We start from the raw sequence: 17232 nt of genomic DNA, 5'->3' as shown, positions 1-17232 counted from the left end.
CCACATGTGTAATAATGGTTGCTTGTAACATAGCTCCAAGAATTCAGATATTTTGGATTTCCTTGGAGCTGATCCCATTCCAGCGAAGTCACATTGGTGCAACTTAGAGGAAATTGTGAGTGTTATAGGCTGCACCATAATCTGTATCTTTCTCTCTCTTCTCCCCAAAACCATATTAAAGATGCAAAGACCTGGTAGAGGGGTCCTGTATGTGAGCTTATTGCAGGCAATGCTTCAGTGGCGTGCCCTCGTGTTGTTCCCTATTTATACACAGGAGGTTGAATTTTATGTGGGGATGGGGGGGGTGCTGGTGGTGCAGGAACTGGCACAAATATCAGAGCCGAGCCCACCTCTGCTTTGTAGGTCCTCGCAGCCATTTAACAGCCATCAGATGGTTAATTGGGTTGAGGCGAGACTTCCACCCACATCGGGAAGGGAGTCCCACCTCTGAAAAGCGCCAGCTAGTCAAATGGCTGACAGCTGCCTGGTCGCAGCAGCGTCAGCATGAAGATTGGCCACGGCTGTGCCTGAAGCAATCCCGGAGGGAAGCGTGCTACAATGGAGCCAATTTTAAGGTAAGTCCGTGGTCTTGCTGGGGCCAGACTGGCAGGCCCAGGCGAGGGAGTGGTGACCCAGGGTAGACCCTTGGGCAGGGGAAACACAGGGATGGGAAGATGCTGAGGGGTCTCTGATGGGCACGGGGGACCAATAAAGGAAGCACCCGCACCCCCCCCCCCCCCCCCCCCCCCTCCCCCGCTTGACCAGCTGCCAGCTCACCAAGTGAGACCTGGCAGACTGGAAACTTGGCGCTGGCCTCCCACCGCTATTAATTGGCCACTTATGGACTCAATTGACTCACAGGTGGGTCAATCTCCCAATGCCTCTCTTGATGCTAGTAAAATTGCAGCAGCAGGGATGGGGCCACATGTGTAGGTGGCAGGAATGGTGCCCATGACATGGTGGCCCAATTTCACACCACTCCGCCTGCCAACCAGCCCACGTGTGGCCGTAAAATTAAGCCCAGGAGCCCCTGTCGATTAAGAATTCAGGGTAGAAATTTACAAGAAATTATTGCTCTTTCAATCTCTGGATTAATAATCTGAAATTATGGGAAAGATTAAGAAAGAGAATAGACATTTTTGCATCATAATTGGATTTTCTTGTTTCTATAAATGCAATATCTATGTCTGCCCAGAATATGAAGACAAAGTTCTGTGAGAGATTTGGCCAGTTGCCCACCAGCAAGAGACTGGTAGGACCCTATGAAAAACAGCAGAGATCCAATTATGGGAGATCAGCACTCTGTCTGGGAGTTTCTCTGGATCCACGTTTTGGATGGAACTCAGTAGCTGTACAGAAAAATGTATAATGCACCACCACTTTCTTTCACTAATGTATCCCAAATTACACATCAACTATTTGTAAAAATTAATGCACAGAGGGAAAGAAGGAACATAATTTGTAATTACAAGTATTTCAGTGGCAATTTCATTTTATCATAATGGGTGCCTAAAGAAACAACAGCGACATGAGAAAAGCTTTTTTGCAGGGTGAGTGATTAGGGCCTGGAATGCACTGCCTGAAAGTGTGCTGGAGGCAGATTCAATCGAGATCTTCAAAAGAGAATTGGATAATTATCTGAAGAGGTAAAATTTAGCAGGGCTATGAGGAAAAAGCAGGGAAATGGGAATGGGTGAGTTGCTCTTGCAGAGAGCTGACATGGAAATGACGGACTGAACAGCCTCCTGTGCTGTAGCTATTCGATGATTCTATGAATTCCTTTAAGCCTGTTTGCAGGGCTGAAGTGGCACAGAACCTGCATCCAAAACTGGTTAAATGTAGGTCTTGGGCCTCATTGTTATTTAGGCAAGCTGCCAGAGCATGACGTACCTCTACAGGCAGCTGTCCCATTTTAAGAAGACAAATATAGCACCACTTACCTCGCTGGCACTACCCAGAGATATATTCTGGAAGGGAAGAGGGGTGGAGCAGCAATAAGTGGGAGGACCGTTGAGTAGTACTATGAAGTTCAGGGTGTTCTGCTGCTTCTTATGCCTCCACAAGCATTTTTCAAAAGGTTTTGAAAGAAAATTTAGTGTCTGTCAAGGAATTATAATTGAAGCTGGCTCAGTCCCTGCTCTACTCATTGGGCTGAATTTTGCCGTCGGCGGGCGGGGGCGGGGCCCGCTCGCTGATGTGTAAAATGATGCGGGGTGACATTGGGGGGAACCCCCGACATCATCCCGCCCCATTTAAATTTTCAGGAAGGCGGGGGCACAGCCAAATCAGCTGCAGGCCCGCTGACCTGTCAATGGCCAATTGAGGCCATTGACAGGATCATTGAAACAATTAAAGGGCCTGCCCGTCCAACCTTAAGGTTGGTGGGCAGGCCAGGAGCCCCGGCGGGAAATAGAAAATACATGAAACCTCATCCACCGGGGGATGAGGTTTCATGTAGGGATTTAAACAGTTTAATAAAGTTTTAGTGTAGTTTATGAACATGTCCCATCTCATGTGACATTGTCACATGAGGGGAACATGTTAAGGATTTTTTTTCTATTTTTAATGTTTTTAAAAGTGTCAGCGATCTCCCTGAGGCAGCACTTAGCCTCAAGGAGATGTGCGCTGTTTCATGCGCATGCGCAAAAGAGCGCACTCTCGCTTTTGGGGAATCCCCCCCCCCCCCTGCACAGGGAGCGCATAGCGCTTCCCGCCGGACGTCACGCTGGCGGGCCTTAATTGGCCCACCCACATAAAATGGCAGCAGGGCCCACTTCTCCAGCGGGGATCGGCTCCCTGCCCGCCGGAGATTGGGTCGGGCCCGCCCACCCGGCAAGCAGAAAATTCTGCCCATTGGTGTCAAGTATGGAGCCTAAAACAGGCCCCTGATTTAAATATGTAAGAGACCTAATGCTTCTTCAGGTTGCTGCAAAGGACATCTGAAAAATGGCCCAACCCCATATTGGGTCATAATGAGTTCCAGTTTCTATCCCATTAGCCACCAAATGGTTTTCAGCATATGATGTACAGCACTTCAAAAAACCGCTCACTGATTATATATTTCTTCTATAAATTTGCAAGTCCATCAGGAATTTCTGGTGGCTTGAGTTGGAAATTGAAACATAGACTGGAAACCTTTATTATCGAGTAACTTACACACTTTGCCATCCCGATATTTAAAATGACTGTACAGTCCGATATTCATCACTGCAGTGCCTGTATAAATGCCGATGTCCAACTTTGTTACCCACTCTAGGGTCTCTGGAAAACTTTCCCTAAAGTGCCTATACTTATCCAAATTTGCAAGGTAAATAGTGCTGATGTTCAGCCAGTACCATCTGTTGACCCCAAATAAAATCCACCCCCAACCCAGATTGAGCAGTTTTCTAAAAGAAAAAGGGAGGAATTTTAGGGCTTTGATGCTGCTTAAGGCTATCAAGTACATTTATCCACTGTCAAGTAACAGTTTAAAATGAGTCACAGTTCAAAAATACACTTTGATTCTGCTGGTAATAATCAACAGATAGTTGATATAAATTTTTCAGAAACCTTAACGTGTATTTTCTTGATATAGTGTGGAAAAATTCTATAAGGTCTCACTGAAACAACTTGTGAAAATGATTTTGTTCTTGTGTGTGGCAGGGCATGGAAGCTGGCTTTCCTGGAAACTAAATACAGCCTGGTAAGAATGTTTTTCATTTTAAGAAGAAACTTAATTTGCTAATTACGCCAAGGTTAGTTTTTTTTCAGATTACACTGAGCATTACTTAGTAGTCAAGTAGAGGTATATGAAAATGTACACCTATGAATTAATCCAAATTTGGATGGCCCAATCAGGGACATCAAAATCCAAATATGGCTCACTTTGGATGAGACTGGGGTGGATTTTAAGAGCTTACACTCCAGCCACATGCAGTCATTTTTTGATAGGTATAAACCCCACATGATATTGGGACTGTGGCTGCAGTTAATGGTTTCTGTGGAGTCTGATGCATGACCACCAGATCTGAATTCTACTGCTGATTTCCCATCCCTGTGGATTAAACCGAGGTTATACATAAAGGACCTCTTTGTATCCTGCTTGAATGTGTATACTTAGCTTTGCCCACCACTGGCTAATTTTTCATACTTGTAGACTGTAGCTGGAAGTGTCTGCTTTTATGTAAGATTAAAAATACATTATTGTTATCCTGAATTGTGTGTTTCATGCAAGCCTCCTATTTTGCAATGTGTACAATGTTTTACATTATCTTCTAAACTGTCGTATAGATTGGATTGCTCCCCTCCTGCGTCACCTTCTGTTTCATATTCATGTTTCTCCAGAATGTGGCAGATAATGACCACATCCACTGTTTTGCAGTTTTCATGGAAAAATTGATGGAATTGTAAAATGCAATCCCTGAAAAATGCCTCAATCTCTCTGTCTTTCCATGTAGTTTCCTCACCTGCCCGAGGTTTGCTAATCATGGCTCAATGATGGCATGATATCACAATGGGGCAAATAGAAGAGGCAAACCCCAAGAACTACCTCAGCCAGAATGGAGATTGCATATCATTGAGCTCCTTTAGCCATCTGGGCTTTCTGGCCCTACCCACCAAGATCCCACATCATCAAAAAATGGCATTTCCCTTATCAGTCAACATAAACTAGCGACCTTAATTAGAAACAGCTGATGATTATTTCTGTTGTTTGGTATGTGGGATGCTCAGCTTTCCCATTGGCCGATAAAAATTGGTCAAGCTGTCATCAATCATTACTCTCCTCATGCAAAAGATTAAAACCCACTGTCTCAGTTGTTTACACTGTACCTGTGAAGTTCATCCCTGTAATGAAATTAGATTGCCGGTACATTAGATCTCAATTACCAGATACGAGGAAACATTTTCCGTCCTCTTACAGTGTACTGCTACGGACTTCAAAGAATCATATAGGAAGCTTAACTCCTCATTGTGAGCTTCCAGTCAAGCTCAATCCCAGACACAGCCAGGAACAGCTTAGAGAGGATTTGTGCTGCAGCAGATAGGATACTTACTACAGCAATGACAGTTTTTGTATTAATTTCATCTTATTTTTGGCCATTGACACAATAAGGGCTGGATTTTGGCTACCAAGGTAGATAGCTTGATCTGGGAAATTTCCCGACTCGCCTGATGCGCGTTGGTTAAAAAGTACCCCAATATGTGTGATTTTCACTTCAGTGTGGGGCAGAGGGGAAAAAAGTTGGGCCTACCAACCCTTGAAGCAAAGCGTAGGCAGCCATGAGGGCAGGCAAGTGTGAGGCGGGCTGCTTAGAAGGCCTGCCTCACTTCTCTAGGACTTTGTCCCAGTTGTTTAGAAGTTGTTAGATCCTATAATCCTCACCCCTCACACTCTCTCACCCACAGCCACCCCCAAAATCCCTCATACCCACATGCCAACTCATGCCCCTCACCCATCTCTCATGGCCCTCCATGTCAACTCCATAGCCACTCACCTAGTATCCATCATGGGCAGACCACAGTAGCCATGTGGAGATGAAAAAAAACTTGTAACAATCTAATACAGCTCTCACTCCTACACACTTGATAGTGAAAAAAAACTCCATTTATAAAGCCCATTCAAATCTTTCATATACCATCAAGTGGCCAGTCCCTTATTAAAACAAACTTGTATTCAGACCCCACGTCAAAAACAGCTAATCTTTGAATAGCCTCTTTAAGCTGTCAATCAAGCTGTGAACTCAGAACACCCTGCTGAAATAATTGTAGCTTTTGATATTCAGCCAAGCATTCATAACTACATTATGATAGCCCATGGGGAAATGTCAATAAAGAGCTCTATTGAAACTGAACAACCTGATATTGCATAAATAAAAACAGAAAATGCTGCGAAAACTCAGCAGGCCTGGCAGCATCTGTGGAGAGAGAAACAGTGTTAACGTTTCAAGTCCATATGACTTTTCTGAAGAAGAGTCATACGGACTCAAAATGATAACTCACCTTCTCTCTCCGCAGATGCTGCCAGAACTGCTGAGTTTTTCCAGCATTTTCTGTTTTTATTTCAGATTTCCAGCATCCACAGTATTTTGTTTTAACCTGATGTTGCTTTTTCTTCTAACATATGCCTATTAATTGAAACAGTCCAGCTTTTAACTCTCAGTGACCCTGTTTTTTTAAGTTTTAAGAGAAGGGGTTTGAAAAACCTTCAGAACATGACAGTCATACAGGCCTTACCTACCCTTCAAAAGTATTTACATCTATTCCATCAATTTGTGATTCCCACACTGCGGGTTAGGGTGCTTGGAACAGCCAAAATGGGGGTATGTATGAACTCAGCACTATCAAAAATTGGATCTGTCAGAAATGGGGATGGGACTTGCACATCCAAGTCCCACCCGCCTTTTTAAAAGGTCCGTGGAGTCTTCCTGAGCCCGCAAAAATCTGGCCCTAAGTGACTGACATTAGAGATCACATGATTGTTCCTTATTTGCAATTTAAAATATGGTCACATGGGTAGGGGGAGAAACATTGGGTAGCTCAGAGGTAAAGGTGAAAAATTTTAACCCCCTCCCCCATCTCCACCAACCTCCCCCCACCCCTAGTGCTAGATTCATGATCTAAGTACTTCTTTTGAGCTGTTTGTGAGCCAAGGGAAGAAGCCGTGCTTCCCCAGAACCCCCTAACCACCTCGGCTCGCTGTTTACCTTTTAAACACGCTGCGGTCAGTTTGCCCCTCTCATCCCCCACAATTTCCAATTCGATTTTGTTGCCTCCTGCCAATACCCCACCCCGCTGCACCATCAGACGTACCTGCTATCAGCTCCCTGAGCTCCCTGGTTATTTTCCAGCCCAAGGCAGCCTGTCAGTCTGACATTTAAGATAATTTGAAACAGATCCTGTCATTTAAATTTGGCAGAACCTGCAGAGAACCCTTTCTTCCAGGTTTCCCATCCAGAAAGCATCCCCACTGTTCTCTTCCAGGCTTTGAACTGTTTTCAATCTCAAAAGTCTCCAGGTCAGTTTGACTTTTGGCTGCCTGTTATATTGTCTCCTGACTTATTTCCATTGAAGTCAATGTTAAGTTAAAATCGGGAGGGATTTTCTGTCAATTTTCTGTCAGTCATTTTACACCGCACCAAGTCAAAATTACCCCTCTTATCTCAGCTTATGAAATGCTTGTTCTCGGCTGAGTGGGATTGTTGATCGCAGCTAGGGCAACTTTAGGGCATTATAATTGGCTGCAAAGTCCCTCTGCTAAAGAGGGAAAAACAGACAAGACATCTGCTTGTAATCACTACAGGGAGCCAAGTCTGATGTTCACTTGGGTGGACACTGGGGCAAAGACAGCTTTGAGTTTTGTTCTGACACTCAAGAGGTCAAGTAGCCTAACCAGTGCTAACAGTCAGAGCTCACAAATGACTGGCCTTTTGGGTGAAGAGCTGGTGGGTTATTAATAAATGTGGAACTATATCTTTGTGAGGAAGCCTCCTTAAATAAAAGTCATTTTTATATGAAAGCATGAAAGCCATCTCAAAACAATCAGTGACTCTATGTTTGATCTCCTCAATGCAAACCTGGATCTTCCTTGTTGAATCTAATGCTAATTAAGGCAAACCTGAAAACCGAAGATTTGCACAGCATCTTTAATGAAAAGCTGCATGAAGCTCAACAGCTTTGGAACTACTATAACAAGTAACCTAGGCGATAACATTTTAATACTGGGATGATCATTAATATCGTTTCTTCCTGACCCTGCTTTTTCCCCCTTTGGCACGTTGACACATCTCTGCTAAGAGATATCCTGTCAAGTTTTTGCCATTGTTAAACTATAACTGGTTGCTCCAACTTCCACAAGAACAGTCTTGAGGATACGGGGTAGACCATTTAGGACTGAGATGAGGAGAAATTTCTTCACCCAGAGATTGGTGAGCCTGTGGAATTTGCTACCACAGAAAGTAGTTGAGGCCAAAACATTGTATGTTTTCAAGAAGGAGTTAGATATAGCTCTTGGGGCGAAAGGGATCAAAGGGTATGGGGAGAAAGCGGGAGCAGGCTATTGAGTTGGTTGATCAGCCATGATCATAATGAATGGCGGAGCAGGCTCGAAGGGCCGAATGGCTCCTAGTTTCTATGTTTCTAACAGAGAAACCATCTGCTCATTTGTCCATTGCTTCTCCATGATACAATCGCTTGAAACATAAAATATCCCACCTGGGAATCAGGAGTGTTGCACCATTGTGTTTTTCTATATCTAACTACTGTTTAATAATGTTAGGAGCTATAAAACCTGCCTTCTGCAGCTCTTACCTTAATTCATAATAAATTTGCCCAAATAAAGCTGTTCATTCATGTAATAAAATAGGATAAGAAGGAAAATGCGTTAGCATTTTTAACTTCAGAGGCCTGAAAATTCAGAATTGAATTCTGATTCATGGCTAATTTTATTTCTTAGGATTGTCAAGATTTGACACTAAATGCTGTCAGAGGGCACTGGTGCATCCTTTCCACTCTAGTGTACCCAGGACACACAAACATGTTCGGAAACCTCCTGTAGGGAAAGTTAATTATGAGGTTGATCTATGGTTAAATGCACTGTAATGCTATCTGTCACCACCACATCAATTTTAGATGCTGCCAAATCACCTTTCTCGCTATAAATTTACTTTGAGTGTCTGGAAATGTTAATTGATTGTGCAATATTGCAAGTGAATGATTTAAATGCACAATGTTAACTGACAAGTCTGGACATGGCAGAAGAAATTTCCCTTGCCTAAAAAATTAACACCATAATATAAATACCTGAATACTCTGAAAGTAGTTAGAATTTCCATGCCCTCTACCCTATGCCAAAGCATCAGACAGACAAAGCATAGCTGTGCTATGCTCCGTGCTTCAGAGTATCTGAATTTTGTGGGCCATTAACCCATCCCCAGTCAGGATCTTGCAATGCCAATCAGGAGTGGAAGCAGTAGCCCAGCTGCAGACTTGAGAGAGTAGCTGCAGGACTGGCTCTTGGGGCCATCTGGCTGCAGTTCTCCAAGAACGAAGAACTGTTTGGATGGTGCAATGGAAAGGAAACATGTACCTTCTCAGCCTCTCCTGTCTTGCTGGCTGGGCTCCTCAGATTTTTTTTTTGAAAAATATACTTTATTCATAAAATATCTGGAAGAACATTCCAAAACATTTCAAAATCATCATCACAAAAGTACAATCTCCTCAGATCCTCTAATATAAAGGAATTGTAGGTGCAAGGCCTTGTGACAATTTGAAGAATATTTAGAAAGTCACTAGCCTCTGCCCCATTCTTTGTCATTAGCACCTGGAAAATAAATGTTTATTTTTGTCATTGTTCTTCCACTTGACCACTCGGGATCAACTTAATAAAAAACACAGGTTCCCAAAACTGCCTATCTGTCAGCACCAAGATATTTGAAAATGACCTCTTTATTCTTCCCACTATGTTTATCTCTCACTCTCCTTGGATTCACCTATGTGTGCACCATTCCCAGTTCAAAAGCATGTAGGCTTTTACAACTAGTTACGGTGCACAGTAGGGACTGACTTAATAGCCAAGGAACAAAAGACTCACCACTACCTTTGTCAGTATGGCTTTTTGAATTAAAAAGGACAGATTTGTTAAACCTAAGAAGCCTTGATCACAGATGAATTATCCTGTTTTTTTCTTATGTTTTTGTGAGGAGCCATGTGAGCTGCACTTGGTAGTTATTCTGGCAGGTTGAAATTACAGAATCGCAGACATAGTCAGCAGTTCCAATGGGGCATTGTGCTTTTGTGTGTCTGGTGGATCCTTAGAGAATTGTTCACAGTAGATTTCAAAGAGCACTGTTTTATGATGTCAGAGTCCTCTAGTATATAATACACAATGTATTATATTTACAGTAAGGGGACTGTAGATTTCTTAATTTGCCTTTTAGGAAAGGCATATTAAGAACTGGCTGAGAAAAACTGCAGCTAAGATGCAGTTGTGTTTAACTTGGCCTGCCCTTTTAAGATCACAAATATAACTGGCTCGGTGGTAACATTCACAACTCTGAATCAGGCAAGCATCACTCCAGAGCTTGCTCACATAAACTAGGCTGGGAATTCATTGCATTACAAAGAGAGGGCTTCATTGGCAGACACCCAGTCTTTCCAATGAGATGTTAAAATTAGACCCCATCTGCTTATTCAGGTGGATTTGAATTGATCCGACTTCACCATTCGAAGGAAAGCAGGGGTTTTCTCCCAGTGTTCTGATCAAGATTCATCCTCAACTGACAGGATTAAAAAAAAACTGGTCATTTATCTCATTGCTGTTTATGAGACCTGCCTCTGTATAACTGGCTGCTATTTTTGTGAAAATTTAAGATTTTTTTAATTTAAATACTTTGTAACATTAAGACCCTACACAAGTTCTTCTATCTGTTCAACTCGGGGCAAGATATTGAGTTCGGTGAGCGGGGGGCAGGGCCCGCTCGCCAACGCATAAAATGACGCAGGATGACATCGGGTGGAATTTTCAGGTCGGCGGGGGCTCAGCCGAATCAGCTGTGCGCCCGCCGACCTGTCAACAGCCAATTGAGGCCATCGATAAAGTAATTAGACTAGTTAATGGACCTGCCCGTCCAACCTTAAGGCCGGGAGCCTGCCTATATAAAAGGAAAGAGAGTAGCTAAAGTGAATGTTGGTTCCTTGGAGGACGAGGCTAGGAAGTTAATAGTGGGGAACGCAGAAATGGCAGAGACGCTTAATCAATATTTTGCCTCAGTTTTCACAGTGGGGGACACTAGTACCACCCCGATAGTAACAGGTAGTGCAGAGGATATAGAGAAGGTGGAACTTAGAACAATCACCATCACTAGAGAAAAAGTACTGAGCAAACTATTGCGATTAAAGGGTGACAAGTCCCCAGGACCTCATGGCCTACATCCCAGAGTCTTAAAGGAAGTGGCAGTGGAGAAAGTGGATGCATTGGCTATAATATTCCAAAATTCCCTGGATTCTGGAAAGGTTCCACTGGATTGGAAAAATTGTAATATTATTCAAAAAGTGGGGGAGGCAGAAAGTAGGAAACTATAAACCAGTTAGTTTAACATCTGTCATTGGGAAATTGTTGGAATCCATTATTAAGGAAGTAGTAATGGGGCATTTGGAAAGTCAAAATGCAATCCATCAGAGTCAGCATGGTTTTATAAAGAGTAAATCATGTTTGATTAATTGGCTAGAGTTCTTTGAAGATGTGACAAGCAAAGTGGATAATGGGGATCCTGTAAATGTAGTATATCTGGACTTCCAGAAGGCCTTTGATAAGGTGCCGCACAAAAGATTAATACACAAGATAATATCACATGGAGTTAGGGGTAATATATTAGCTTGGATAGAGGATTGGCTAACCAACAGAAAGCAGAGAGTCGGGATAAATGGGTCTTTTTCTGGATGGCAAGCTGTAACTAGTGGGGTGCCACAGAGTTCGGTCCTTGGGCCCCAACTATTTACAATCTATATTAATGACTTGGATTCAGGGATAGAAGGTACTATAGCTAAATTTGCAGATAACACCAAAATAGGTGGGAAAGTAAGTTGCAATGAAGAAATAAGAAATTTACAAATGGATATGGACAGGTTAGGTGAATGGGCCAAAATTTGGCAGATACAGTTTAACGTGGATAAGTGTGAGGTTATCCATTTTGGTCGGAAGAATAAAAAGGTGACTTATTACTTAAATGGAGAGAAACTTCAGAATGCTTCAGTGCAGAGGGATCTGGGTGTCCTCGTGCATGAATCACTGAAAGCTAGTATGCAGTTACAGCAGGTAATAAAGAAGGCAAATGGCATTTATTGCTAAAGGAATAGAGTGTAAAAATAAGTAAGTGTTGTTGCAACTGTACAAGGCATTGGTGAGACCGCACCTGGAGTACTGTGCACAGCTTTGGTCCCCTTACTTGAGGAAGGATGTAGTTGCACTGGAGGCGATTCAGAGGGGGTTCACTAGATTGATTCACTAGAGATGCGGGGCTTGTCTTATGAGGAGAGATTGAGCAGTTTAGACCTATACTCGCTTGAGTTTAGAAGGATGAGAGGAGATCTAATTGATGTATATAAGATGCTAAAGGGGATAGACAAAGTAGACGTGGAGCGGATATTTCCCCTTGTGGGGCATTCTAGAATGAGAGGCCATAGTTTTAGGCTAAGGGGTGGTAGATTTAAATCAGAGATGAGGAAGAATTACTTTTCTCAAAGGGTTGTGAATCTGTGGAATTCGCTACCTCAGAGTGCAGTGGATGCCAGGACGCTGAATAAATTTAAGGAGAAGATAGACTGATTTTTTAATTAATAATGGGTTGAAAGGTTATGGGGAGAGGGCAGGAAATTGGAGTTGAGGCCGAAATGAGATCAGCCATGATCGTAATGAATGGCGAGGCAGGCTCGAGGGGCTGAATTGCCTACTCCTGCTCCTAGTTCTTATGTTCTTATGTTCTCCATTTCATAATCGAATGCCATGCGTAGTACTCTGGGAGTTCTCTGGATTTTGGTTCCAGGGTCAGAACTTTGACGCCGGACCCTTTTCCTTGTCCCAACCCTGCCACATGCCGGACATGGAGCAGAATTTTACACCTCATGGGCGGGTGCATATCTGACCCGATCGGGCATAAAATCGCATGAGAGGGCATCAGTCGAGCATCCCGACATCATCCCACACGAGCACAATCCTCAGGTCGGTGGGGGCGCGTGGGTGTTGGAGCTGCGCCTACCATCAATTAAAAGGCCACTTATGGCCATTGAAAACCCAATTGATCCAGATTTTACATTACCCACACGATTTCACTCTCATCGCACAGGCAAAACGGCAGGCGGGCAGCCCACATTTTGCAAAACCTCATCCAAGGTGGGATAAAAAGGGTCAGCACATTGCCATTGTGAGTAGTGGACAATTATTGGCCAGGGTGCGTGCTTGCCATCCATTAAGCACAGGCATGTGGCTGATGAGGCTGGAGGGTCAATAGGAGGTCCTCCAGTCCTGAGAGATTAGCAGCCCCACTGCCAAAGATGGGAGCTGTGATGTTAGGAGAGAGAGAGCGATTCAAGATTGTGGTGCCCTTTACGAAGATTTTTTTAAAAGGTGAAATTAAAACTGGCCACAGCTGCCAAACCATCACTGTGGAAGTGAAATCGCTCCACAGGGCTGTCTGCAGCCACAGCAATGGCCATCTTGCAATCAGGCCACGGGTTTGGGGAGGGGTTTTAAAAATGGTAGATGGTACGCTGGTCTTCTGATCTGCCAAGAGGAGGCTGTCCCTGTACCTGGGCTGTGTTTCAGCCTCAGCTGGGACACACATGGCAACAGGAAAATTGTAGTCAGCTTCGGCAGTGTGGCCTTAATAGACCTTTAAGGATACTCAAATGGCGGCTTGCCACTTGCAGCTGGGTAGCCAGTCCCCGACCCAAACCCCCCATCCCCCGACCCAAACCAGCATGTTCCAAAATGGTCCAGAGGTGCGAACATGCTGGCAAACTGGCACACCAGCTGATGGCAGGAAATTGCCTCCAGTCCTGACTCCACTGCCATTTCAAAATTTAGCCTAGAAAGTAGTATTGGGATACAATTTTGCTGTCTGACTAGATGTTTCTTTATAATTTAATGGAATATGGAAGCTTTCTGAAGCAATGAATCAATAATCTATTGTAAGGTGGATGAATATAATCCTTTGACCTGTATCACTGTTGTCTTCTTCATGGTGTATGAAAAGACCTAATAGCTAAAACAAAATGATATATTTTGGTACCCATACAGCCACTGACAGAGCAGTAGCTCACTGTAGATATCCACAGATCTGCAGCCAGAATTTCACACATCTCAGGAATTATCTCCCTGGTGACCATTAATCTCCAAATTCACAGCTTGTCTGATTAAACTAGGCTGTTCATTTGATGTCTACAGTTGGTGGCCAGTAAGCATGGCCCCCTCCTTGCTGCTGTCCTCCTGTGTTCTAATATGATGTTTCATTCCACTCCTGAAACAGCAGAGAGACTGCGGGAATTTTTAAGTGGCATTGCAGCACTATGTAATACTACATTGATATTGTCAGTGTTATTAATATCTAGAGCAATTGCAACTTAGTGCCATTGTGGTACATCTTTTATAAGACCAGAATGTGGAGAACTACTTAAACTAATTGAATTTGGCCTTGAATGTGTGCCTAAATTAGTCTTTTAGTTTTCTTTTAATAATTTCCTGCTGTTTTAAGCATTTAAATAATTCTGTGGAGTGGCATTAAATCACACAAAGTATTCCCTCATGCATGATGGTAATTGGATGATAAAATTACTGACAGTATATCTGCCTGAAATATCTTACCAATAATTGTTCCAAATAGTGATACCTGGTGTGTATCAAGATGAGATTTATTTTCTCAGTAGTTTTGGAAAACAGTGTGAGTTAGATGTTATACCTTCATCCAGAAACTTGAGCAAATAATCCTGGCTTGCACTCCCTATTGAAAGTGTATGGCACTCCCTGTCAAAGGTGCCATCTTTTGGATGAGATGTTTCAAGTAGACTTCAACAATCCCATGTCACTATTTCAGGAAGAGCTGGGAAGTTCTTTCCAGTGTTCTGACCAATATTTATATCTCAACCAAGATCGCTAAAATGATCTAATTGCCGTTGATGGGACCTTGCAGTTTACAAATTGGCTGCTGTGTTTCCTACGCTACACCAGGACTGCAATTCCGAAATACTTCGTTGGTTTTAAAGCTCTTCATGAAAGGCCTTATATAAATGTAAGGCCTGAATTTTTCACTCGTTGGGCGCGCGCCCACCCGGGGGACGTAAAATTCTGGCCTAAGTCTTTCTTATAAAGAACCTTTCCATTCTGCAGCTCTATTTTTGTTTCAACTTTCATAATGATTTTTAAATGTTTCTGTAGATTTCTTCAAGTGGGCCAGTTTTCACATTAGGCATTTTCTTTACTGCAGTAAAATGACTTGCATAATGTACACAATTAAAGTGCCTGGAACACATTGGAGTTGCTGCATGCAAACATAATAATATTAGACATAATTAAGTGTTCTGATTTATTTCCTTAATTGGATGAAAGGATCAGTTGGAATCAGATGTAAGCAAAGATGTACTTTTTAGGTCAAAAAATAAAACAAAAAAATGCCTGTAATCAGAAAATAATGAGCAATAAACTGAATCGATAAACAAAAATCTATTTGCCAAGAGCCTTGAAGGGATTTTATTTGGATTAACCTCAATTATTTGTCTTCTGGGGTAAGATGATTGCATTAAACTTGAAAATTATGTAAACATAATCATAGAAGTAAAATGAAAGAGTGAGAGTAAAAAACCAGGAAGTAACTTCACTTTGCCAGGGTGTTAGGAAAGGCTGTGTTCTAGGCTTTAGTGTAGATCACATATAAGGCCAAAATATTCAAGAAAGAAAGAATTTTGTAAATGCCTACGCTTTGCGTGGCCTGGCGGTACATAATGGAAGCCCAGCTTCACCAGAGAGAGAGAGAGAGAGAGAGAAAGAAACAGACAGACAACTGGATAAATCAAAAGCTCGGCTTAGTAATAGTGCGCATTAAACCAACATCAATTGTTGTAAAAACCTATCTGGTTCATTAATGTCCTTTAGGGAAAGGAATCTGCCTTCTTGCCTGGTCTGGCTTCCATGTTACTCCAGACCCTAGCAATGTGGTTGACTCTTAACTGCCCTCTGAACTAGTATAGTAAACCACTCAGTTGTACCAAACTGCTACAGAAATCAGATGGATTGCAGTAGTTGGAGAAGGTGGCTCACTACCACCTTCTCAAGGACAATTAGGGATGAGCAACAAATGCCAATAATGTCCACATTCCATGAAAGAATAAAAAAAAGCTTCCTCATTTCTACATTTGTAAACTCCAACTTATCCAAAACTTCACCGCCTAGTTATCTGTCGCTGATGCCCTTGATTGCCTTCCCAATACATTGACCTCAAAGTCATGTCATCATTTACAAGTCCTCTTGAGGTCTTGTCTCACCCTACTTCTGTCATCTCCTCCAACCCATACTTCCCAGTTGCATTCTCTGCTCTTCTAGCCGACTATACCTGCCCTCTTTCTACAACATGTATTCATTTATTGCAACTCTACACTCTGCTACTGGGACTTCACCCGACACCTCCTCGCCGCTTGTAAAGTTTCAACAGGATTGGGGGGCGGGCAGGTAGGCTGGCACGCAAACAATTTTATGGCACCCCTGCCTGCCACCCTTCACCTGGATGGGGCGGGGAGCCATAAAATTCAGCCCAGTTTTTTCAGTTGAATTGCATTGTAGATCCTCATGTCTTGGAGACAGAGGTGGGAGGAATCAATGGTGGGTAAATACAATAAATAGGGTATTGGTACATTTCTGTGTAGAGAACACAGCGTGATGGGAGTGAATGAGCCATTCAGAAGAAACATACATTGTGCACAAGAGTTTTATTTATCTTCTTGTTTCCAGTGTGTGCTTTGCCCCTTCACACTTCCTTTGACATTAAACATCGGGCATTCTTATAGCTGATTGACTCAAATTTTGTATTTGTAAACTGTAATAAACCATAACTGAGGAAATAAGGACTGTACAAATCAAAAGGGAAGAAAGTGGCTAGAAATGTGCCAATAAGGAACTACTGGGCATAAATGAAAGCAATAAGTAAAGTATAATCAGCCAGAAATATCTACCAATAAAAAAAAATTAGGGAATCAATAAAATTGGTCTAAATATCTTATAGATCTTTACAGTTGCTGTATCAAGACTTTTTAAAATTTATTTAGCATCCCCTGATCTTCATACACACCTCCCTCACCCTTTGGAATAATATAAACTCTTGCCTCTATGAGTGATGCCATGGGAGATCTATTTGTTTATAAGTCAGAACTTTAAAAGGTAACATGTTGCCCTTAAAATACTAAACAAAAGAATGTCATATGCATATATTAAGCATTTATGCACTAATATGACGAAATGTACATCCCAAGCTGTGGCTCTTTAACATGTGAAATGCTTCACATATACAAGTGCTATAGGATATGGTAGCATAGTGGGGAATATTACTCATCTATCAATCTGGCAGTCGCTGTCATGCATTTAATAAATATAGTAATTTGTGGTTTAGCACCAGAAAAATGATCATGAAAGCTTCTGGATTATTATAAAAACACAACTGGTCCAAGGAAGGAACCTGCTACTACTGCCTGGCCTCGTCTACATCTGGCCCCAAA

General features: G+C 42.6%; 1 protein-coding gene across 1 annotated transcript in view; it reads left to right on the top strand.

Moving 5' to 3' along the window:
- The window catches only part of plekhb1 (pleckstrin homology domain containing B1), a 98358-nt gene that overhangs the window by 32053 nt on the left and 49073 nt on the right, over positions 1-17232 (top strand). Inside the window, exon 4 of the mRNA XM_078545232.1 lies at positions 3643-3682. Within this exon, the coding sequence (XP_078401358.1) occupies positions 3643-3682 (40 nt within the window). The remainder of the gene's footprint in view (positions 1-3642; positions 3683-17232) is intronic.

This window comes from Cetorhinus maximus, chromosome 7, assembly GCF_964194155.1.
Source record: "Cetorhinus maximus chromosome 7, sCetMax3.hap1.1, whole genome shotgun sequence".
NCBI lineage: Eukaryota > Metazoa > Chordata > Chondrichthyes > Lamniformes > Cetorhinidae > Cetorhinus > Cetorhinus maximus.
This window is presented reverse-complemented; position numbering and strand designations above follow the sequence as displayed.